Below are 24,768 nucleotides of genomic sequence, written 5' to 3'. Positions count from 1 at the left end.
AGCAGGAGGGCGACCGAACGGTGAGAGACACCAGACGATGGGTTCACACGGGGTTTCTTTTAACGTGAAGAGGAGGCAGCAGCGAGCGTCTGTGAGCATCTACCCCCCACCCCCCCTCCTTTTCTCTCCCTCTCACAGCCTCAAAACACCCCGTCCTCTCCACCTCCTCTCTCACTTCTACCCTTCCTGTAACCATAGAGACCACTGTTGCCTGAAGAGAGGACAGACGTGGTGGTGTCAAATGAGGATGCTGGATGTATGTGCGCACACACACACACGCGCACACACACACACGCACACGAAAACACACCGATTTCTTTACAGCCCTCCCCCTGAACAATCTACAAAAGCTTCTCTCTCGGCTGTGGACATGTACTTTCACAAAGATGCAGAGAACAACGGGATGAGGACGCCAGTCAGAACACTTCTAGCAAACACTTGTCATAACAGGCTTCTCACAGAAGGAAGCTTTCTAAATCAATCTGACCATCTGCAGCATTATGCAGAGAGAATACTGATTTCAGTGCATCGTGTCCCCAATTGCTGTCGGGCTCTTGTTCCTTAAGTCTCAATCCATGAGGGTCTCGGCACTCAGGTGTCTCCCCATGTGACCTGTCCCGGGTGTTTTAGATCAGCCCTCCTGCTCCGAGAGGCTTCTCCAGGTATAACATATGGTCCAAGTTCACAGAGCTGCTGTGAGACCCTGAGTTTCTCCTTTACTGAACTCTTGTTTTTCCTTTGTGCAGCCCCTACAGACCCATCCCCGTTCACTGACTCATGTAAAAGAAATGCCTCTGACATTCACCGGCACCAAATAACACAGGCAATAAGGCGAGCTTCAGGCTGCAGAGGTGCAGCAGAGTTATTATTGAGACGGCACAGAGCAACAAAGGAGGCAAAATGACATGGGTAATTAAAATATGAATTCTTGGTGTCAGCTCAATCTAGATTACACTCTGCCTTTATCCTCAAATGCCCCCATATGCGTCTGTATAAGTCCAGATATAGATATTTACCAATTCCATTGGAATTAGTATTTTGTATCACAGGGCACAGATTACTTTATAAGGAAGCCGAGTGGTGTAGCACTTTTTAACTATTGTCTGGTGTATTTCCTAGTGTGTGTGCTTTTTGAACCTTACAAACACAGGTGGTGGGCACGTGGTCAAAAGGGTTTAAGCATCTGAGCAGATAAAAACAAATGTCTTTGGCAGAAACAAGCAAAGCACTATTGGCTGAACATAAACATGATACTGGCAAACGTTCTGGAACTAGACATCACTTCACTTCATACAGGCAGACACTGTTTTCATCTGTATACAGTACTGAGGATTGAGATGTTTCAGATTGTAGCTCAGTTATTGACCCCCCCCCCCCCCCGGTAGTCCTCCCCTCAACATTTTAAGAAGGTACTACTAAAGTAATAAACCTATTAGACCTGTCCGTCAACTTCCTCCAAATAATTTGTGGACCCTTCAACTTTTTTATGTGAGATTCCACATACAGGTGTGAAATTGACACCTGAAGTACGGAGCTGAATTCTGCTTCATGAATTCTGCTTCAATAAATATGTGCAACATTCTCTCAAATTGAGAACAGAACGGATGCTGTTTAAAACTTGTTTAAAAAGCAACAAAGCGTGAACACGAGGGAAGAAGAGAATGTGTGAGAACCATAGAGTGAGAACTAGTCCGAGGTCAGCACATGACATTTCTTGGGCTCCTGATTGGCTGGTTGATTCGTTCACTGTAGTCTGTACTTTATCAGGCAAAAGATGTTTTGTTTGATGAATGCACAGCAAGCTTTGAGGAACAGTCACTTTCTGTCTCACAGAGCCCTTGCTCTTGTTGCACTTTCTGATATAATAGTAAAAGCATTTCAGTACCACTGCAACTACTTGGAAACTTTGTGCACCAGCATGATTTGTGTCTGTGCAGAGCAGACGTTTACTGTCATTGTATTTGTCACAGAAAGGTCACATCCTCCCAGTCTCCAGCATACGTGTCTGGTTAAGTCAGTTTCAACGGATGATGTGCAGGTATCTGAGTTCAGGGTACAGGAGGTTGGCAAGCAGGGCCAGCAGTCGGGGTGCATCTTTGAGACAGTGTCCTGGGTAGCGGATGAACTGGACGGCCTTATTCACAGAGTCCTCCCACTCGGCGTACTGCTTATTGCTGCACATCGCCTCCAACATACCCAACGTCTGGATTCACGAAAAGAAAAAAGAAACATGAGAAATACAAAGTTATTTTTAGGAGATAATTGCAGAGTAGAACATTAAAACACTGTATTTCCAGCTTTTGGTGCATACTTGCTGTGCTTTCGCAGAGAGCTGCAAGTCACTGGTGGGTTGGAGTCGAAGCTCGGACTCTGATGGTATCTGGACTGACAGGAACGCTGCCAGACTGCGTACCACCACCCTGAACCTGGACGTACAGGAGATACACATTAACAGCTGGTGTATCAACAGTGGCAAGTATTATTTAGCCTAAAGGTGTTTTCATGACCTCCATGAATGTTATGTTTTTACCCCTGTCTGTTTCTTGGTTGGTTGATTACATTTTGGTGCTGATCCGGAATTTGTTTTCACTTTCTTTAAGATTCTGTGGATATTCAACCCACATTTTCCCAGATAATAATTTGTGGATCTTGATGAAAATAATCAGACACATGACCTGATAGCTATGAGTGTTTGACATTCTGTGCAGCTTGATTGAATTTAAGGCAACTGTTGGGTCTTGGTGGAGGAATGTGCTCAACAATTCCAGTTTGCTTGTAAAACTGCATGTGGACCTACCTATTAGAAACTGGAGACCTCTTCCCCAGGCCAATTGCACCCAGCAGCCCAGAGTTCAGCCTTTCCTCTCCCAGCTGCAGCAGCCTGGTTTGCAACCTCAACAGACCCAAGACGATTCCCGACACCTCAGTCAGGCCGGCCTGTGGCTGCAGCTGCTCCACTGATAGGTTCAGTGCTTTGTGCCACCACAGAAACAGCTTGGCTTCGTCCCCTGGACCACTGCACAGACAGAAGACATCAGAGTTCATCTACTGGTTCAAGGCCTGAAACTCAAACTGCAACATATTGTCAAACACGATCTGGAAAATCTAAATAACAGACATTTTAGCCAAAGGAAATTACATAATGAGGCGGGGCAAACCTTGGGAAGACCTGATTGGTCCATGAGTTAATTAGAGCCAGAGTCCGTCTCTCATTGGCTGCTGTGTATTCAGAGTTAAGGCGCTGTAGGACGAAGGCATAGAGCGTCAGGAAGCTGCCTCCTGATTGGCTCTCAGACAGGAAGTCATCCACAGTGAGCTCAGGGACCTGCAGAGACGCCAACACGGGACCCCAACCGACAGACTCCTCATCAGCTTAACATGGAGAAAAAACAAGGACAAAGACAGTGGGAGGAGAAAGGTTTTAACCATTGACATCACATTTAACCGTCTATATGAAAGAGAGAAAAATAAAGGAGTAAACCAACTTTTTGATCAACTTAGAACTTAAGAGAGGACTGGCAGTAAAGAAATCATACAAAGACTTAAGTACCGCTTTCCTCTTAAAGTTACACTGTTTAAGGCAACAACTATAAAAGTTCTCAGTTAAATAACATTTAGCGTGTTACTTCGCTTACCATGGTTGAAGTACGCTGTGATGGATGCCTCCATGATGCGTGTCATGTGCCGTACCGAAGCGAGACAACGAGTGCAAGCTGTGAGAAGAGGCAGAATAGGGAAACCCCTCCCCTTCCGGTCCAGCCAGGCAATGACATGAGCAGCGAGTGCCTCCCCCGTTGAAACGCCAACGCCATTCAGCAAAGCCAGGGTGTCGCTGAAGAGGCTGCAGAACGCCATGTGTCTCTGCTCCAAATCCGTGTCTGCAAAGGAAAAATGTGGATAAATGATGATCACTTATGGGTGGGAATTTTTTTTTTCACACTCCAGCTGTCCATGAGTAAAACTGCAAACTCGCTGCTCAGTGCATTTGTGCCCATGTGGCACGCGCTCTATCGGGCTGCTCCATGTTGTTAAAGGTGACAGCGAGGACATCTCACCTGGTGGGTTGAATGTGACGATGCCCTCCAGAAGAGTCTCCAGCTGAGCCTCCAGGCTGATGAGAGGGATGCTGCCTCCTTGTTCCAGAGTCGTCAAAGTCTGCACACACCAGCACACGTATGCTCTGGCCTTCGGTGTCTCCTCCTGACAGACGAAAACAGATCATGATTTATGCTGAGTGTATCTTTTTCCACAGCATTTCAGGCATATTTTGCTTACTATAGTTTGTAGTTACTATCTTTGACAGTAAGGCTTTTTCTCAGAATGAAGTGAAGTTGTCTTAGTGATACTGATTCGGCAAAGAAAACTGAATATTTTAAGTGTAAATGTCTAACTGTGGGAGAAGAGGTGCGGTCATTCGACACTCATGAATATATTCTCTTACTAAATAGTTCCTCTATATATTACAGATGCGTAATGACATTTAGATTTAGTACCTCTATACTACCATTAAACTCTCAGCTGTAGATAAACAAGTTTTCATTCATGTATTTATCTGTAATTCCACTGATCGTCTTAATACTAAATCCTAGATGAGTGTTTTGTGATTAAAACCTCTACTGGTTCTCATGGCCACTAGACAGACCTTTAGAGGGTCACACTACATTAATCAATCTGTTATTTGTAAAACAAACATCACTTTATTGTCTCACCCGGTGTGGAGCTTCATTGGAGAGAGGGTGAAGCCCGGCAGCACTGCGCAGCGACTTCAACAGCAGCTGAGGGGCAGATTCAGTGCTGAGCAGCAAAGAGGGGGGGTAGTGGGTGCTGACATATCCCAGAATGCCTTGGTATGAGGACAGGTCCAGTTGATGCCAGGGCAGAGAGGAGGACTGGACCAACAGGCCGAGCAGAGGGGAGTCCTGCAGGTGGAGGAGGAGAGAAACTGGAGGATTAGTGAAAGACAACTAAGATGTCCGAGCCTGTAACTAACATCGTCTGGACTCACCTGTTGACTCAGGAGCTGTTCCTCCTTTGCCAGAAACACCAGCATGTACAGCAGATAGACTAACATGGTGTGGGACTCCTTCTGAGGGTGCATTTCTGGTAAAGCTGGATATGTTGTGGATGCAGAAGGTGTTTGTAAGTGGTCACTCAGGACGCTGATCCAGTTCACCCCACACAACACTTCTCCTATAAACAAGAAGCAGCTCTTGGGACTTCCTCTCTCCACCTGCAGACGGAGTAAGGCGAGACAATAAACAAAAGTCTGCAGTCGAAACACAAACCTACAGACAAATCAATCCTCTCGACTCTGCAACGACTGTACTCAGAATATTTATTTCTTCTGATGATCCATTTTATGTTCGACTATGAGCAGTTCATTTACTGTATGGCTACGGTCTTGACGTTTTTGGACTACAAATCTGTTGAAACATATTAAACTAATTGAAGAGACCACAACAAAGAAATAAAATGGAATGAGAGATGAAAATTTCAAATCAAATCAGAATTCATTGTCATTTTACCAGACATCAAACAGTAGTGCAGGCGGAATGAGATGGGGATCACTAAATAAGATGAAAGACTGAAGGAGATCTCACAAACTAAAACTAAAAGGAAACAACACATTGTCCCTGAATCGTCTATTGTTAATTTAATAGATATCTTAAAAGAGCATGTGAATTCAAAATTCATGCTTCAATGCCCAATTATTGGCTGTACATTGTGAGGTGTAAACTTATTGCAGTTTGTTGCTGCAGAAGACAAATAATAACAGAAGGTAATTGGCAAACAGTTATTAAAGAGATCAATGAGATGAGAAGATTGACTTCACAGCTGAGAAATTATCAATAATAGAAAATGGTTGTTTAAATAATCAAAATAGCAGATGGTTTGCCTTCCCTTTACCTCCTCTGGCTCACCTGTGTACCTTTTCTGGTATATTTTAATCATCGTCTTTGTGATTTTATTTTCGTTTTAATAACATTAAATATTTTTAAAACCTGTATAGTAGCCTGTATAAGGCATGTGGGACCCACGTGGTTCCTGTGTCTAGGAACAGGATGTTGAGTCTATAATTACGTGAAGCGAGGTTAATAATAGGACATGAGGCCCAGGACCGAGGTCTCAAATTAACAAGCTCCCCTGTGTTATGAATGTCTAGATCAGTGTGCAGTGTTTGGGGGGGGGGGGGGGGGGGGGGGGTATCTCACATTGAAGAGCTGCTCCATGAGCCGAGTGTCAGGGTGCAGGTATCTCCAGGGCAGGCTGTGGAGGTGTGTGTGGTACAGGTAGAGAAGGTACTCGGGTGTCCGGGGCGAGGTGCAGCTCTCACAGTACTGCATCATACACAGCCACAGAGTCCCTCTCTGACCAGGGAGCAGACGATCTGCAACGTACCAGCACATGCACGTTAAAAATAACCTGAACAGCCCAGGCAACTCAGAAGAGCAGCACTTGAACAGTCACTCATGTGTGAACGCGGCACTTCTGAGGTCCCACCTCTGAATCTGTGATGCAGCGTGTCAGTGAGTTGAGCGTACAGTCCAACCAGACCGGCTGCTGCACTCGCATCGGTCTCCAGCCACGGGTAACACCTGAGATTGCTGAGACAAAGAAACAATGATATTGACATATCATTTACATTTACACATATCATTTACACTTGAAAGCATTTAACAGCTCTCTGCAGGAACAAGGGGAATCCAAGCACAAACTTCTGGCTGCATTATGGACATGGATGACTCATTCCTCACACGCATCAGTAAACATTTAATCTTCTCTCTGAGCAGTATCATGTTTGAGTTTTGATTTGGCTTCATGGATAAAATAATCTCTCACAGTTGGTTCAGTTAGGAAACACAACTACAACATGATCTACTTCTGCTCTACACCTGTGAAAGAAACAAGGATTACATCGGATAAAAAGGACAATAAAGATTTTTGATCTGCTGCCGTCTCTGGAGCTTCTATTGTCTGTCTCACATCTGTCTCACATCTTTCCACCATCTATAACTCAGCTCAGGTGTAGATGCTTACCCGCCGTCATCTGTGTCCACAGGAAAGATCCACGGCTTGAATAACTTCACAATCTTACTGTGCAGGTCCTGCAGAGCTGAGAGAATGGAAGAGACATTTCTCTGTTAAAATGGCAGCTAACAATAAATAAATACTCACAAAACAAAGGTGGAAATCAGTGGATGCCGACATTTGGTGTTTACCTTTTATTGTTCTGCTGCTGCCCACTGACTCTCTGGCACAGGCTATGAGCTGCACATTGATTAGACAACTAATCAAATAATCCCAGAAGGAAACGACCTCAGTGATGTACGGAGTCCAGGCAGAGTAGAGTCCGAAGCTGCGGAGGTCTGGCTTACTGAGACGACTCCGCAGGAAGTAATCACTGAGCCAGTCAACTGTCTCGTCCACCTGTTAGCAACAAATAAAACAAGACAGAACTGTTGGATTGATAATGAATATTTAAGTATCAATTCGTTCAGTTAAAGCAAGGGTTAGAATCCTGGAAAACCAGGCTACACTTTGGAAATAATGCAACATATACATCCCCCCTCCTTCCATCAGCCACCAAACAATCGTTTCATTGAGTTCAAATGAGACGTTTGCTCAAGTGTATTACAGTTCTTCGAGGGCCACAGACTGAATCTAATATAAGCAACATTAGCGTGAGTTACCTGCTGAGGAGAGAGGCTGACGGTGGATCTGTAGGAAGACGCTTGGGCCCCGACAGCACGGCCGGGGACATCGGGGGTGCCGAGGGCTTGTTCGGCTTTGCTCTTTGAGCTGCGGGACGGAGGCAAACAGCCCAGCACTCGCAGAGTCACCCTCCAGCACTCTGGACTCAGTAACTGGTTTGACGAGCCTGGTGAGGTGAAAGAACAACTTTTTAAAGAAGTTGCACATCAAACTTCCTTGACCAATATTCTTCTTATAAAATACTGAATCTCAGACATGATCCCGTAGATTGAGGGAATGATTCAGCTAATGACATTCATTCATTTATTTAATCTTTTGTTGGTGGGAAGGTGAGTAGGAGGCGTTTATGAGGAGGATGAATGTGTTTCATCTGAATCACTTGATGGAGGAACAAGAAGACTTATCAAAGCAGCCCCTAAGTGTTTTAACAGGCAACGTGCAACATAAAGGACAATGAAACACTGCTCCTGAATGTGACAGATTGGTCTCCAGTTATTCTCTGAAAGTTATTCTTCCTTCATTGCTTGTGTTTAGTCTGATGTGGTTTAACCTTTGTGTGTTGTTTAATCAGCGAGGATGTTTGAGTAAATGATGAGTCAAGTTGTGGCTTCCTGTATTAATGATTATTTGAGTCATTAATAAAACTGGATGATTGTTTACACAGACGCACACGCACGCACACACACACGCTCTTACTGGTCATAAGCAGCCGCAGGCAGTCACTGTAGTGATCAGGGAAATGGTGGCGCAGCAGCCACGTCCAGTGTTTGGCGAAAAGGTGAAAAGGTGTTAGGAGTTCGGGCTCCGGATCTTTGCCGCACACGCAGAGCGCTCCGTGGATCAGCTCCAGCAAGCGGGTTCTCTCCGAAAACACAGGATGGGCTTCACTCAGCCACTGGAACAAGTCGAACTGCAGGTGGAAGATGCTGCTGTAACTGGATGACTGTAGACGCACATATATATTTCTTCAGTGTGTTGCATTTGTGTCTGGACTGACCTTCGTGAGGAGCATGAAAATGACGTCAGCGCTGTCGAGCTGTAGGGAAGTCACCACGTCCTGGTAGAGGAAGACGAGCTGATCGGGCGCAGTGTTCGGGGTGAAGAAGGGGGAAATGAGGGGGCAAAGACGCCGCTCTTCCAGGATGGTCTTCAGGAGACGACCGCACTCGTCTGCGTTGCCTTGGATAAACACCTACACACAAATAAGATTGAATTCATGGGCCCCTTTTATCAGTTCTGGTCACATCTGTACTCTACTTATCTGTAAGTCCTCTTTCTGTTTCTGTCTGTGTTCCAGTTAGCCCCTGTCCTACTCTGCCCTGACACAAGGTTTTAACAAAGGTTTGCCACACTATCCTGCATGAGTCAGAATAAAAAGGCTGTCTATATCCATATTATGTGGTTTCCCCAAACATACAGTGACAGCCTCAAATGCTTTACTTTCTGCTTATCAAGTCTCAAGGGCAGATGTCCTATCTATTAAGAAATAACAGGGAGCCAGAATATCAGAATACCCGAGCTGTGACATTTCTGATTCAATAAGACACAATGCTTTGGGTCTGTTTTTTGTTTTGTGTTAGTATAAGGCTACTGGAGCCGCTGTGGAGCACATATGTGTAATAGTCTTATGTATGAGTGCACACACCTGTCCCAGTATCTCCACACAGGAGGAGAGGTACTGGCGTGTTGGAGGATGTCGCAGTGTGTCCTCACACACAAAGGAGACCACCTGGTAAAAGGCTGACACGCCGACATGCTGCACCGCAGGAGACTTCTGTGCCTTGTACATATTCACCAGACCCCTGAGCACATAATTATACATCACACTGTAGTTAAACCACCCTGTTTCAATCAAATAGCGCACTTGTTTTTTTCTCCCAAATGTGTTTTACAGTGATGTAGAAGAATCTGTTTGTACTGACGTGATAAAGTTCTCAGTGTGAACCGCAGCCTGAGCCAGACTTTGAGGAGGAGGAGCCATGGCGTCGGTTTGGAGTTTTTTGATGTCCCTGCGCAGGGATGTTATCTGAGTCTGTACTGCCTCCTGTCTCTGCACACACTCACACTATGTGGAAACACAAACACACACACACAGGTTAACAAACCAGGGCAAAGACTTCACAGTGGTATCTCATGATGTGAAAAATATGCAGTTTAAGTGGATGTACTGTGACGGTGATGTTTGCAGGTCCCTGGCATGGCATCCCTCCCTTTCCTTTACACTCCAGGGCCATGGTGACCTGCTCTGATCGGTTCTTATACAGAAGAGGGAGGCTTTCCAGAAGTTCCTGCTCCATCGCCACCTGCTGGGCTTCACTCGCCACTGCAGTCCTGACACCAAGACCAAGTATTTCAGAATCTGAGGGTGGCTTTGTGTAACGTTTGTTTTGTTTTTGTTTTGTGGGTGTGTACAAACAAACAATGTGTATGCATGTGTACACTGATTATGATATAATGTGTGTATGATGTTCATATACCTAGCCTGGTCTTGCAGAATGCAGAGGTCCTGCTTCATTAGCTCAACAGCAGCTTTAGAGTCAGTGAAGCAGGTGGTTGGTACCTCAGCCACTGGAGCCTTCTGCTGCTGCAGCTCTGGAGCTGGTCGAGGTATTGGATGCTTCTGCAGGTTGGACAGGATACGCTCCCGAGCTGCACACACAGCACAACATCAAACAACTGAAAAACTACATAAAAAATATTTTTCATGCAAACAGGAAGAAATGGCAATTGTTATTTGGTTACTTGTTATTTTTGCTAGGGTTTACAAAATATTTCTACAGCATATGAACCTCTGCAAGATTTAAGACTTTGTGTGTTTAAGGTTTGCACCATTGTTGGGGCTGGTGTAGTCTGTGAAACCGGGGGTTTGAGCCTGTAGGAACGTTGGCTCACTCTGCACCTTCTCCCACAGAGACAAAATCTCCCTCTCATCATACTGCACACGTTCCTGGTCCACATACTCAAGCCACATTTCCTACAAATAAACAGAACAACATGCACATGAGCAGTATGATATAACAAACAACAGCTTCTTGAGTAACCAACATACAGTATTTTGTATTTGTAAATACAAACACATAATAATAAGACAGATCACGTACCTGATGCCGCTGCATGACCTGTGCCAGTCTGTGAGGATCATATTCCGCAGGAAGGGAGGGGATGTAAACTTCCTGCTTCAGCAGAGTCTCGTCATCCAACCACACAGCGAATACGCCAAACAACCTACAGACAACCAATCAGCTGAGATTTGAAACCCTGAGAATTACAAATGTTTGGATGTAGTCAAAGCACGAGAGACCCACCTGACCAGCTCTGTGTGTAGCTGAGGAGAGGTGAGGTAAGGAGGATGGGGATTGTCGGGGGTTTCGTCAACCTGGCTGTCTGATGAGGGTGTGTGCAGCGGGGGCACTCTGAGGGCCTGACTAGCAGCATGATGGAAGTCTGACACAACTTGTATTCTCTGTCTCAAATCTCTGAGTAACGGCGCATGAGATGAAGCCTGGAAGAACCTTCGCCCGATACATCCGTCTGCAGCAAGCCTGGGGGACAACATACACAAACAGGTACATGGTAGAGGCACATGCTTATTTCCTGGTTTCTCTGGTTAGGAATAGTAATATCTGTTTTTGCATCTTACCCGTACTCAGGCCCAGGCTGTCTGAGGAAGAGCTGCAGGAACTTCTGCCAGATCATAGGAAGGAGTGGGTGGTCAGGGGGCGTGACTAAAGCCTGACACGCCCAGCGGTACACCTGCAGCCGCTGCAGAGATGGAGCTACCGGCAACTTCAGCCTCTGCTGCGCCCTCTGGCTCAGACACAAACACACTGTTAACACCAGCCACATACAATACCCAGGATCATGAGTCAGCAGTAGACCAGACTACTCACAACCATGATACTGCTCACCGTCTTTGCCATAAAGTAATACAATATTAATAACTGCTGTGTGTTTATCAGTGTACCTTTAAGGCTTGTTCTGGGGAGATGCTTGGCTCTGACAAGAGCTCATGTTCAACACAGCGTCTCAGCTGAGAATCTTCTTCAAACACTCCCTCCATGTTTAGCACAAGCCAGGCGAACCAAACCTACAAACACACAAAACACACAGTCTCTCAGGACAGAGTGCTTTACTGAGACGAGCCTCAGTACTTGCTCATACTGTTCGTACTGCGCTTTGAGGAACTTCACCTCTGCACTCAGGGATTGGCCCTCTATGAAGGAGGGCGTGGCGTTTCCAGCTATCCAGCCAACTAGAGATGAGAGCAGACCCCGATCCCCATGGTAACCCAAGGCATTCTGCATGAGGTATGAAAATGGAAGAAATTTACAAACATTACTGGCTTCACTATGACCGTTCTTCTTCATAAGTAGCACATTTTACCTCAAGGCGTCGTGATGAAAACCTTTCACTTGTCAATCAATGATAGCCTGCTAATTTTCGCTTATCATTAAAATATTTAGGTTAACTTTTTAGCATAAATCACCACTAAGCTCTTATTCTTTCTGAAATGTGTAACCCATTCAAAATTGATGTAATATTTGTCTATATAATGTTGCTAGAGGTAATTTACACATATAAAATCATACTTCTGGACCTTTGTGACCAAGGAGAGTCCCAAAATAATGCAACATTATAAAAAAATGAGTAAAAACCTTATGCTGCTGGTAGAGGAGTTTCTGGACACATTCCTCCTGGTGGTGTGTGAATGCAGCACAGCAGATCTGATCCATGAGGAACAGGGTGGTTTTGTCTCGGTACCACAGGTTCTGCTGAGTCAGAATTCCCACCCAAAACTCCAGCACTGCTGCAGGTCCGACACGACCGGGCTGTGAACTCTCCCCAATGTGACTCTGGAAGAGAAAAGCATCTTATGGCGTCATCTTTGACTCAGAGAGGATGTATAAGATAAGAAAACATAAACAACATTCTTACAAAATTACGTTAATTGAAACATTTAACCCTGATCAATATTTTCTTTATTTCTGACTGAACAGTAGTTAAAGGACAATATTTGTACAGGTGATTTCATTCAAAAAGCAATGGGACTTTATCCCGACATTACTGACAACTACTTACAAACATAAAGACGTTTGTTTCTACATTATATTATATTACATTATAGTAATTTTCCATCTTTCTTCTAATCATTATAGGATATTAATAATTATCCTGTTTTTATATCGAAGACTCTCAGTGACAAACCTGAATGACACTGTTCAGCAGTCTGACGTTGTCTCCGTAGGTGGTTCCTGTGAGCAGCGGTGCGACCCGGTGGGTGACCTGCTGCGTCACACCTTGAGGACACACGCTGTCGTACTGCAGGAACAGCTGCATGCAACTTACAAACCTGCCATTAACAGTAGGATGAAAGTGGAGACAACAACAAGTGAAAGTGAGATGCAGTAGCTGATATAATGAATACCTTTATTTCTGGTTTTATTGTGGGCTGTGTTTAAAAAGGTGTTTCCGTCTTACTGAGAGTTGTTGAGCAGGTAAAAGCTGAGCGGGTACGTTGGGGGTAGAATGTTGTCCAGCAGATGCACAGCAGCTTTCAGGTGTCGAGACTGAATCAGACTCTTCAACAGCCCGACTCCATCAGTACAAAAGTGCTCAAGGCTGAAAAATCAAAGGATATTAACTTAATTCAAATTCAACCGGCAAACCATCTACTAATATCATGTTAGTACAAGTACAAACCTGTGTCCCACGGTTGTCATGGCAATGGAAAGGTAGCATCCAATTGGGAGGCCTGATTTTACAGCCCTGAGAACAGGATGCATGCTGGGAGTGTGCGTCAGCTCTGGAGGTGGGTTGGACGCCAGAGCAGGACCTGACCAGGCTCCTTTAGGACTCTGAGCATTGCCATGGAGCTTCAGCCTTAACAGCAGCTGCCATGCCCACTGACTGAAGGATGCTTCAGGCGATACACCCAGGCGAAGGACACTGGCAAGGTAAGACACCTGTGGAGAGGAAATGTAAAGTAATGTTCATAAATGAAGCCAAGGTCAGATTAGATGTATGTGTTTGACAAGCGGACATGTCACCTGTTTGATGCCCTCTGATATGAGGCCACTGTATGGTTTGTCAGTAAGGTACTTCTGATAAGCTTCCGCCACTAGCAGAGCCACTTCACTGTGGATAGACGAAGACAGGGCCAAGGAGCCATCCTGCATGAGGAAACAGGTTTAGTTGTTTCATACAAACTCACAACTGTGCTGTCAAGACTCTCAGGAGGGTATTTTCTAATGCTCCGACCACTACCTGTGCGTAGCCCCAGTTCAGACCCTCCAGGATAACACAGGCCAGCCGGTTCTCCACAGCAGACAGAGGATGATGGAGCAGCCAGGCTCCGATCACACATATCTCCTCCTGCAGCGGCTGCCACAGACTCAGGGGCAGCTCTTTGCACAGGTATAGAGCCACCTGACACACACAAATCACACAGAAAGACTAATTACATTTTATATTTTTCTAATAAATAGACATCCACTTGCATAGAATAGTAATACTGACCATTCCTACAGTCTGTATCGTCTCTCTGAGTTTTTCCAGGAGCACAGAAATAACATAGGGATGGGCAATTGCTATGGCAGCCAGCAACTCCCTGCCCACCTTAGAGTATATTTCTCTGGTAGACGTGCTCACATAGGCCACCTGAGGAACAACAAGAAAAGAGATGTCAACAGAAAGTTAGGCACGATATGTCTTGAACTGAACAATGTTTCACGGTGGATTGAAGTGGATTGATCTATTTCCATGTAAATTGTATATAAAACAACTCAGATAAAAAACAACAGATTCATTTTTCAGGGCAAATTCAGGTCTATGATGTTTGAATTCCAACCTATGCTCCAGTATGTTAATTAATTTAGTCTCTAAATAATGTCACACTGAGACAGAATCTGCTGTGTTTAACATCAGATTTGTCTTTTAATGGCTTATACACATCTGCTATAGTATAATTCAGGCTGCATCCAATCCCTACCTGGTAAATCAGCAGAGTGATTGTAGTGATAAAGGTGGGGTCACAGTGCTGAGTGGATGTAGCCATGTGTGCTAGCGCAGTGAGGAGGGAGATACCATCCGAGCTGTTCACCTCACACAGCCACTGCTCAAATCTCACCTGGTGCTCTGGGTCTGTGACAGAGACATTTGTTTATAACAATGCAGCAAAAGTACCAAATAAAAACAATAATAAGCTTAATTTGTAAATTGCTACACAGGAGACTAAAATTAAATAATCTAAAAATTCACCCACAGAGAAGGACGTTTCAGGCATGATTTAAAAGTACTAATGTGATCTCAGCCAGTAAATCATATCAGAGTTTGGTGGCATGTACTGCAAAACAATGAGCTCCACAAAATGTTGTTATTTGAGGAAAGTTCAATGCAAAAGATTTGGGGTTGTTTTAAAACTGCCTTCATAACAAAAAAAAAGTAATCTTCCATATGGTCAGGGTAACACTTGTGACTGTTAAGATTTTAAAGTGAAAGATTACATTTTGCGCAGGTTAAGTGTGTGTGCCTTTACCTCTGAGCGACTGAACGCAGGTGTGTGTGTCAGGTGCAGCGCTGAGGGTTCCTTGTCCTGCTGTCTCTGCGCGCTGCATGACGTAAAGCACCTTCCACAGCATTGAGCTCGACAAAGTCCCGTAGGGCATCTCAGACATGAACAACCAAATCCCCAACCTGTGAGAGAGGACAACAAATTAGAAATACAAAAGTCCTTAAAGTGAATGATTTACAGTAAAGGTGTAAACATGAGGACAATTCATCACCTTTTGTTTCTGAGTACATGTAAAACAGCTCTGAGGAAAAGATGATCATATTCCAGCTGCAGCTTGTCCAAAGACAGAGAGTGCATATGAGAGCTGGATCCAGCTGCACCAACCACAGTCACATACTGGGCCCAGTGATCACTCACATAACACACTGTCATTCTGACGGAGAGGAGAGAAGACAAACAACACAGATTTTAATGTCATGGATCTTTTGATGGTAATGGTGTTGTAACCTGATGTGTGAGCATGGACTGACCGTATGATGTGTCCTATTCGTTTGACCAGTTGTCTGTATCGCGCGCTGTTGTAGGTTTGAAGTCCGAGTGCCAGGATTTCGATGAGAGAGGAAGCAAAGGCAAACAAACGCATCATCTTCTGACTGGAGTAGGCCTGAGGCTCATACACACCTGGAAACAGAGGGATTTGTCAGTTCATATAGGGATCGTTTCAAACCAACAGACAGAAGGACAGACAGACCACTGTACCCTGCTTGCTCATGCCAAGCATGTGTGAGTAGAGCTGCTGGAAGGGGAACTGGGTCAGTAAGGAGATCAGGTCCTCTTCACAGAGCAGCAGCCAGCTGCTCTCTGGATCCTCGTCCTAAACACAGAGAGCGAAATGTTAGTGCAAGTAAATGACAGGATTTTGATCTAGTTTAAGAAAATCAGTCATCCTCTATTTTTAAATATGTTTAGGCCAATATATCGTTGTCGGAATTATTTTATTATTGTCCCCCCCCCTACCCCCTTGAAAATTATATTTGAGATGTACTAACATAATAAATGAAAGTATATTCAAAGGTCTTGCAAAAATATATTTCTTCCTACCAAGTCTAAGCAACAACTTAGTAATGGCAGCAGCCGTGGTTTAAAACTGCAGACTGATATTTAAATGTGCAGGTGTTCATTAAGTACTTTTATCCCACAGCTTCAAATGTTACTCAGCAGAACAAAAACTAGAGCATTCTGTTTTATAGATGATCATCTACAGTGACATTTAACTTATTCACAATCGGTGAAGGAAATAAGAAAAAAATTTTTTTTTAAATGTCTGTGTTTATTTAGTCAACATTTAATTTCTTCTATATGGTAAACAAACTTTCAGGTTTCATTATTTTCTCAGAATGGAACCATTGCCAACCTACACTTACTTCCTCACCACCTTCGTCCACTAGGGTCCAGTTTCCAGACTCGGGTCCAGAAGCTGAGGAGCCCTGACTCTCACATGGCTTCATGTGGCCCAGAAACTCCGCACGGTGTCTGATTAGAAACAGAGAAGCCACTGGTTAGAGCTGTGAGGTTGCAAGACTCTGAGAGGATGACTTGGATTCTCATGTAAAACCATAGTACTTTTTGATAAAAAGGCTTCTGAACTTACCTGGAAGGTGACATTAGGATGGCCAGAGCTTGCATGAAGTGCTGCACTCCACAGGTGTTTCCCAAAACTTGAATCTGAGGCAGAAAAAACGAAAACTCCAGTAATCTGTATGCACAACTATGGAACTAAACAACACAACAATAAATCAATAACCTGAAGGAAGGGTGCCGACCACTTCCCAACTCCAGCAGGACAGCAGAGAAGATGACACAGCAGGAAAAGATGCTCTCCTGACCCCCTAACATGCAGCAGGACGGCCACCTGCAGAGAGGACCAGAGCTTCGTGAACAACTGACCAACAAGATACCTCCACTGCCAGAAAATTGGGTAAGAAATGTGGTTAGTGTGTGAATACCAATCTCTCCAGCCAGTGGTGGATATCTGTTTGGAACTGTGTGTCATCAAGGACTCTGCGTGTGAAGCTAAACAGGACACTAATGGCCTCTTTCAGGGTCTGTAGAGAACAAGGCTGTTTTTGGCTGCCGGAACAATCTGAAAAAAAAAAAAAAATTGAGACCAAACTGTCACTGAACATTAGTTCATGCATGTTATTGCTACTTCAAGGCAACAGTAATTTATAAGTCTCTCACCTTTCAGGAGACGATACAAGTAGGATTCCACCTGTAGGCGTGACAGCAGAGCAGTATATGCATGCAGCGCCACCTTCTGATGGAGCAGCTCACTGCGGTTTTCGAGCAGTCTGCTCAGCTCAGCCAACACACTCTGACTGAAATCTGCCTGCTGGAAGCGGTGGTACCCACACACCTTAGACTGGTCTGCACACACATCCTGTGGGGAAGGAACTCATATAAAAGGTGGTATAACAGCAGATGATCTTTACAGGTCTTTAATATATATTTTATTCTAACCTGAAGTGTGAGCTGTTCATCTCTGAAGCTCCAGAGTCGGTTCTGCGTGCTCTTGCAGTCCGATGTCTGTGTGTGTAGCTGCGTGTGAGACTGGGTCAGCTGTCTGCGACAGCGCCAGTAATTCTGCAGCAGTTCAGTAAGTTCATGGTTCTCCTGCCGAGCCAGAGCGCAGAACTGGGCTGCACACACTTCGACACCTTCTAACCATGCTCGCAAACCTCCAGCCTGCTCCCACACGCTCAGCTGCTCCAGTGAGAATGGCTGCAGAGGGAAAAGCATGAGGACATTTTCCAAATCATTGGATGTGGATTTGCAAAGACACAGTGGATAAGTGGCTTCGAGCATACTTGCCCCTGAACCGCAAAACTAATACATCACTGCAGCCACTCCTTGAGTGCATAAATGACATAAAATCATGGATGGATTCAAACTTCTTCATATTAAATAACAATAAAACTGAGGTTATCGTTTTTGGACAATCTGAACAGCAGGATGTGGACAATCTTGGGCGGTGGCTTCTTATGCTCGCTCAACTGTAAAGAGTCTTGGTGTTCTCTTTGACAGGGCTTTTAATTTTGATAAACAAATCTCCTCAGTAGTCAGAGGTAGCTATTTTCAACTTCGACAAATTGCAAAAGTAAAGGCCTACCTACCACAAAAGGACCTTGAGACAATTATACATGCGTTCATAACCTCCCGTCTGGATTACTGTAATTCCCTGTATATAAGCTTAGACAAAGCATCCATTAAACGCCTGCAGCTAGATCAAAATGCTGCTGCTCGCCTGCAGACTAGGACAAAAAAGAAAGACCAAGAATCAGTGTCTTGCCCAAGGACACTTCGGAATGGAGAATTGAGGTGCCGGAGATCGAACCACCAACCTTCTGGTTTGCAGCCACCCGGTAAACATGACATAAACATAAAGATGGCTATTCTCATGTTAATTCATATCTTTTGAAGTTTTTGTTAATATGTCTTTTAATGAGAACAGATAATACAATTACAAAACACTGAGATTATAATTATAATTTTATCTTTGTGGTTGACAGATACAAAATCATGACTTTGCAATACTGAGGTGTTTCACTACAAACAGGCACATTTATTATAAACTATTTAACTAACCACATTTAGTCTGTATTCCTTGTAGAGCTTCATGTATTATTTTATGAGGGGCAGTACCTGAATTTCTGGAGCTGTCTTGGGTATTTCTGGGTAAAGCTTGCTCCTGGAAAGTTCAGCCACAGACTCCAGAGGCTCCAAGCTCGGAGGAGAAGATTCCTGCTCAGGCAGCGCCAGCACTGCAGGTCCCTTTGCAACAGTTTTCACAGTTTGCACATTGAGCTGCATCACAGGACCCTCCTCCAGTGCAGGAAGAGATGGGTACAGGGCAGGGGCACTTGGAACCTCAAACTGAGTTGAAGCACAAGACTGACTCCATGATTGTGGTTCTCTTCCCAGCTCAGTGCTGTGCGGCACAGCTTGAAGTTCAGCCGCCTGAGCTGCAACTCTGTTATGGTCCTCTTTCTCATTTTCTGACTCCTTCAGATGCTCTGTACCCTGTGACGTCTCTGCTGACAAGCTGAGAGATGACTGTAAAGTCGGAGTTAACACAGAAGTGGATAAAGTCTGCGATGAGGAGCTCTTCTGTTTGTCAGAGGGCAGATCGACCTGCTGTGCTGTGGTCTCAGGGAGCTGACCAGGCTCCTGCTGCTCCTTCTCTGGCTCCTGGTAGGGCAGACTGAGGGGGATGTCAGTGAAGCCAGTGGTGGAGGCCTCATCACACACTGCTGAAGGAGCGGCGGCTCTTTTTTCTTCATCTGATTGCCTCTGCTTCCGGATCAGCTGAAAACACAAGTCAATAAAATGGGAATTCTCATGAAATCCTGGTTTCAAAGATTTCAAACATGATTAGATATGAACATTTTCTTTGAAACGTAAAAAAAACAAGGTCTTATGCGATCAGGACTATTGATGTCTATTGATCTCCTTATCACATCTTTATTTACATTTCACCAAACAATCCTCAAAAGCTTTCATTACTGCAATTATCCAAAACAACAAAACTCAGAGAAAAATAAACAATAACATGTTTTGAACTTGGAATAAAAGTATTTATTGAATTTTACTGATCACTCTCAACACCCACTACAACCTACATCCAGTTTTTTGGCGACACTTTATGAAGCAAGTAACAACTCAACCACTGCTGTAGTTTTCTACATGTGACCAGGGAATGTGACTAAAGAGCAATTATCGTGGTGAAAAGTCAGTCATGAGGTATCAGCACAATGTGTCAGTCTTCAGCTGTGCGGTTTCTTTTTTTAGGGCCCAAAGATGAAGATACAATGAGATACAATTTCTCAAGATATAAAAGTTGGAAAGGTAACTGAGTTGTTTTTTTAATGTTTGTATGTTTGACTCAGAAAGACTGGAGGGCCCTGTCATTAACCAGATCAGCACGAGAGTGAAGAAGAAAGTGAAGAAGAAAGTGAAGAAGGAGTGTAAAGGACTTGGTTTAATCACCTGAGACTTTCCGCTGGTTTTGGCCTTGGTCTTCTTTGGTCTCACAGCCTCCATCTTTAGTTAAAGCTCATCTCAGCTTTCCTCGCACGTCAGATCCCACTGACATACAGCGGACCGAGGCTTCTCACATATAAAGTACATGCGCTGTACCCACATAAACAAATAACCACCATAATAAACAAGCTGGAGCAGCAAGTGAGCGCCTCCTGTGATAAGCACCCGGAGGCTGCAGGGTCCAGATAAAGACGGTCAGTGTCTGTAAACAAACCCCTCGGATAAGACCCGCCGAGAAGAGGCAGCCCCGGAGAACAGCAAGGCAGCAGCTAGCATGGATGTTATCGTAAACACTGAACACATTCCTGGAAAACGAAAGTCCACCCCCAAAGAGGACGCTCTGCCAAGGCTAGGCTAAGCTAGCAGCTAACTGTCTGAGTGCTCCACCGCCTTCCCTGCTTCGTCATGAATCCACCAGCGGCTCTAACGGGGTGTCCGTGTCGTCGCTGACATTGTCAACAAGAGGTTTCCACACGTCGCGGCGGCTGACAGGCGGTGCTCGTCCATTCGGCTGGTCAGCTGTCGTTTGTTTTGTTTGTTCCAGGAACTCCGCGATGACAATATCTGACCACGTGACTCCTCCACCTCCCTACGGCAAGCCGACAGAGCCAAACGGAGCAAAAACGCTTTCTGATATCATTTATAAACTTGAAATAAGTGTTTCATTATCGACAAATAAAGATTTGATGTTTTTGTAAATCGCTGTCTGTTAAAATGATTAACCTCTTATGCTCATGCCTAACTAACTAATCACTTACTATCTGTAGTGCTAATAGATTCTTACTTGCAGACATAATGAAGATGTCTTTTTGAAAGTTGTTCTGCTAATGTGTGCAAACTTTCTCTTTGTCACTGAAACAGAAACGTGTCATTGCACCTTTAACGGTTCCTGATTTGTGTTGTCATGGTGACGACAGGCAGGAACGCCGGATGCACACGCGCACAGAAAGTTTGGACAAAGTTTAGTTTGATCAACTAAAGAAGCAGAAGAGTTCAAATGACTCATGAGTTCGAAGGAGTCATGAGTCTCTCCAAGCACAACAGTGATCAGCAGCTTTCATGGTGAGTTCACGTGTGCTTGTGTGTGTGTGTGTGTGTGTGTGTGTGTGTGTGTGTGTGTGTGTGTGTTTGTGTGTGAGTGTGTGTGTGTGTGTGTGTGTGTGTGTGTGTGTGTGGTTCATGTGGTATGGCTCTAAATCTGATCCCACAGTCACATAGTGGCTAACAAAAAGTTAGACCCTGTAACTTAAATAATTACATTATAAGTTATGAACATAGTTTAAAGTAAGGCTAAGATTATATTAATAAAGGCAAATAGTAATTATGGGTAAGGTTAAATCTATCTGTCTGTCTGTCTGTCTGTCTGTCTGTCTCTCTCCCTGTGTTTGTCTGTAGCCCTGTGATGACAAGAGCACTTGACAGGAGCGCTGCAATCATTGAGCTGCTGAGTAAACGCAGAGAGGACGAGCAACTGAAAGTAGAGATACAGGACCGTGAAGGGGTGAGGCACTGACAGCTGAAGTTTTATTCTGCACCCATAGAAGGATTTCTGAGTTTGAAACTTAAGCAAAAATACCCGACAACATAACATTGCTAAAATAAATCAACACAAATCTCTCAAAGCTGTGAGTAAAAGCACATAATTCATCCTAAAATACTTTTAGATTACTTAATAAACATAAAATACCTCTTTGGCTCGGTTATAAAAACATTACTTCCTGAGCTTTCAGTTTCCTAAATAAAACGAGTAAAAGGAAATATCTCCATCTTTGTTATGGTAGTCAAATATGGAAAGAAAGAAAAAAAAGTCAATGAAGATTTACTATTGAGTATGAACTAATAAACTTGTGTGTTTTTATTTAGAGGTCGGAGAGTTTGCAAAAGCGCATGGATGAGCTGCAAAAGGACCACAGCAAAGCCCAGGAGTTATACTTGAGCTTTGACATGTTCCTCAAGGTACAGTAGGGAACCATATTTCACACTTGACTCCCGTGTTAGATGACATCAGCCTAAATAACCAAACACCCCTCTGTGTCCTACTGAGCAGGAGGCAGATGTCAATAAAACTGTAGAGAAAGCAGAGAAGGAGAGGAGAGAGGCTCTCCAGAAGGACAAACAGATAGAGACATTAAAGAAGGAGAAGGCTGAACTGATGCAGAAGAAGCACAAGCTGGATCATCAGGTGCAGAGACACACTGTGTACCGGGACATCATGGAGCAGATGGTGGCAATGACCAAGGTATACTTTAATGTGAGGGTTTTTACATGGCACAGAAACGTTTGACAAAACCAATCAAAACCAAGAAGGCCCCTCGAAGTGCACATACCTTCAACTAAACAACCCTGGATCTGCTTCTTTATCTGGAACCACTCCGAGAAGGAATTGGGTTTTTGGGGTCGTGTCCCACCCCTTCATGGAAATCATTTAAGTAGATTTAGCATAATCTTGCAGAGTGCATACGTCTGCCATGAAATCTGATTTAATCTCACTTGAGCTGGATATTTACTTGGATATGCGGGAAATTGCCAAAATGTAGTCGCTTTCTCTCCTGACCAATACCACATCCTTCCACATTCATGGTAAACCTTTTTTGTGTAATCCTGTTAACAATCAAACAGAGAGGAAGACATAGCTTCCTTTACTAAATATAACTAATTCCCAAACTTTGACATCTCTTTGCTTGACTTCTGGAAATTGTTTGATTATAGTGGTAAGCCACTAGCCTGGATGCCAGACGAATTTAGCCCCGCCCAGAACATTTTTGGTTCGAACTGCCCGACCAAAAATGTTGTGGGCGGGGCTAAGTTCGTCTGGCATCCAGGCTAGTAAGCCACCATAAATATTGATTCACCTTGTCACGAGATGACTTAAATAGTAGCCATACTGTGTGAACTTGTGAGAGGTGTATGAGTGTAGTAATTCGTAGAAATGTTTTGAGGAGATAATGAGGTTACATTTTGGGACTGCAGCTTCTATGTGTCATTCACAGTTCAAAGATGCAGAGTTGCTGGCGGATAACTTGGAGAGTCAGCTGCACTTGAGAGAGCAGCTCTGTCAGAGGGAGAGAGAGGCAGAGGAGCAGGTTGAGCTGCACAGAAAAGCTCTCGCAGCTCTGGACAACCAGCAGGACTTGATGCAGCTGCAAAGGAGCAACCAGCTGTCCCAGCTCCAGGCCAGGCTGGACGAGACAAACTCTGGAGCGCTGATCTGGGTACCACACATCATCCTCAGTCATATGGAATAAATCAAGCGATGCTTAGAGGTTGAAAATATCTTCTGTATGTAACTGTTGTCCCCGTCTTCACACAGGAAAGGAAATGGAACACCATTCAGGAAACCGCAGCAAAGAAAATACTCCTCCTGGGACAGATGAAGATGGCGACTCTCAACCTCTATGAAGCAACAGGTGGCAAAATAGAAGGAGAAGATGGTGTTGGGATGAATGACACTGAGAAACAGCTGGACAAGGTACGCACCCTGAGAGAGATGGTGACAAACAGCCACAGGCAACAGACACTAATCACTGTTTCCTACTGTCTCCCTGTTAGATCAAAATGTTCATCCAGGACCATCAGGACATAGTGCAACTACATCACACTCCCTCACAGACACAACGATGGACAGAACCAAAGAGTCAGAAAGTGCCTTTCAGCCCACTCGGATAATCTAATAATTTACATTTCAATTTGAACTTAAACCTAATAATCAATGCTGCTTTGAAACTGATTTTACTGAACAAGCATCACTACTTCAGGATTCATTCTAAGCTCATCCAGTTGTTCTAAAGCAAAACTCTATTTTTAGAGTTAACTGAGTTTTAAAATTGAAGACAATGAACTTCAATTAAGTAATGAAAATAAATGATGCAGCCAAAAACTGAATAATCATTTGGACAAGGATTCCTAGTTGGATTTGCCTCGTAGTGTATCAGAGTAAAAAGTATCAGACTCTGTGTAATTAACCAGACCTTTTCATTCCAGAACTTAGAGCAGTGTTGCATTATACACAGCTCTTGATCAAGAAAAAACGACAATTAATGTTCTTGCCTGTTGAAGTTTCCATATTTCCTGAAATTAAATAACGAGAGCCAAGAGCAGTTTCCTTACTATTTGTTTGCAGTGCTGTGTTACTAGTGAACATCTAAAAAAATAGTAGATTTCTTTCACTTGATCATCTTCAAAAACAATTGAAATTGAGTTATAACATACCTGTGTCTTTGTGTGTGTGTGTTTTGTGGTATTCATACAAATTGGGTTCTTAAATTTAACCATTTAGGAACTTCTGCTCTGGTTACTTACATAATTTGAAAAATAATACTGGTTCTCTCTTCCATCCTCTCTTGTGTGTTGTGAATGCTGCACATGAATCTAGTTATGGTGAGGAACATGACATGTCAGCACTGGAAAGATATTATGCATCTATAATGTTAGTAAGTGATTTATTA

At 44.0% G+C, this 24,768-nt stretch overlaps 2 protein-coding genes across 5 annotated transcripts; one reads left to right on the top strand and one right to left on the bottom strand.

Moving 5' to 3' along the window:
- Positions 1-837: 837 nt before the first annotated feature.
- On the bottom strand, positions 838-20,910 carry epg5 (ectopic P-granules autophagy protein 5 homolog (C. elegans)). The gene is made up of 45 exons (XM_053421893.1): positions 20,270-20,910; positions 18,926-19,588; positions 17,744-18,004; positions 17,465-17,663; positions 17,230-17,366; positions 17,028-17,135; positions 16,875-16,948; positions 16,648-16,756; positions 15,983-16,097; positions 15,754-15,904; positions 15,495-15,656; positions 15,248-15,405; positions 14,702-14,853; positions 14,230-14,370; positions 13,978-14,139; positions 13,761-13,883; positions 13,414-13,676; positions 13,192-13,332; positions 12,919-13,063; positions 12,369-12,566; positions 11,904-12,011; positions 11,678-11,800; positions 11,354-11,520; positions 11,019-11,255; positions 10,815-10,938; positions 10,543-10,687; positions 10,191-10,362; positions 9,882-10,044; positions 9,636-9,778; positions 9,359-9,515; positions 8,711-8,905; positions 8,410-8,623; positions 7,692-7,879; positions 7,221-7,428; positions 7,039-7,114; positions 6,502-6,605; positions 6,213-6,388; positions 5,006-5,230; positions 4,710-4,919; positions 4,056-4,200; positions 3,636-3,878; positions 3,159-3,372; positions 2,798-3,016; positions 2,312-2,426; positions 838-2,203 (listed from the first exon to the last, which is right to left on the bottom strand). Exons 1-45 carry the CDS (start codon positions 20,321-20,323, stop codon positions 2,021-2,023), a joined length of 7,770 nt encoding a protein of 2,589 aa, XP_053277868.1. The 5' UTR covers positions 20,324-20,910; the 3' UTR covers positions 838-2,020.
- Positions 18,283-24,658, top strand: LOC128439073 (coiled-coil domain-containing protein 42 like-2). Of its 4 annotated transcripts, none has more exons than XM_053421900.1 (8): positions 18,283-18,645; positions 21,185-21,385; positions 21,719-21,824; positions 22,187-22,279; positions 22,371-22,562; positions 23,314-23,535; positions 23,634-23,792; positions 23,873-24,658. In XM_053421900.1, the coding sequence occupies exons 2-8, from the start codon at positions 21,321-21,323 to the stop codon at positions 23,987-23,989; spliced, it is 954 nt and encodes a 317-aa protein (XP_053277875.1). In that variant the 5' UTR covers positions 18,283-18,645; positions 21,185-21,320; the 3' UTR covers positions 23,990-24,658. The 4 variants fall into 4 exon arrangements, with proteins under 4 accessions (XP_053277875.1, XP_053277877.1, XP_053277876.1 ...); XM_053421902.1 differs by lacking the exon at positions 18,283-18,645 and adding an exon at positions 20,536-20,837 and having other exon boundaries at positions 21,241-21,385; XM_053421901.1 differs by lacking the exon at positions 18,283-18,645 and adding an exon at positions 20,536-20,837.
- The last annotated feature ends 110 nt before the right edge of the window (positions 24,659-24,768 follow it).

This window comes from Pleuronectes platessa, chromosome 4 (assembly GCF_947347685.1).
Source record: "Pleuronectes platessa chromosome 4, fPlePla1.1, whole genome shotgun sequence".
Taxonomy (NCBI): domain Eukaryota; kingdom Metazoa; phylum Chordata; class Actinopteri; order Pleuronectiformes; family Pleuronectidae; genus Pleuronectes; species Pleuronectes platessa.
Note: the sequence above shows the minus strand (reverse complement) of the source record. Positions and strands in the feature narration are given on the sequence as shown.

What these genes read in the sequence shown, in the direction of transcription:
- epg5 (XM_053421893.1), bottom strand. Translation starts at nt 20,323, where the DNA reads ATGGAGGCTGTGAGACCAAAGAAGACCAAGGCCAAAACCAGCGGAAAG. An exon ending in CAGCCTGGGCCTGAGTACGG is followed by an intron (nt 11,256 to 11,353) that starts GTAAGATGCAAA and finishes GTTGTCCCCCAG; the next exon opens with GCTTGCTGCAGACGGATGTA. An exon ending in AGGTCATGCAGCGGCATCAG is followed by an intron (nt 10,688 to 10,814) that starts GTACGTGATCTG and finishes GTTTATTTGTAG; the next exon opens with GAAATGTGGCTTGAGTATGT.
- LOC128439073 (XM_053421900.1), top strand. Translation starts at nt 21,321, where the DNA reads ATGACTCATGAGTTCGAAGGAGTCATGAGTCTCTCCAAGCACAACAGT. An exon ending in AGATGGTGGCAATGACCAAG is followed by an intron (nt 22,563 to 23,313) that starts GTATACTTTAAT and finishes TGTCATTCACAG; the next exon opens with TTCAAAGATGCAGAGTTGCT. An exon ending in CTGAGAAACAGCTGGACAAG is followed by an intron (nt 23,793 to 23,872) that starts GTACGCACCCTG and finishes TCTCCCTGTTAG; the next exon opens with ATCAAAATGTTCATCCAGGA.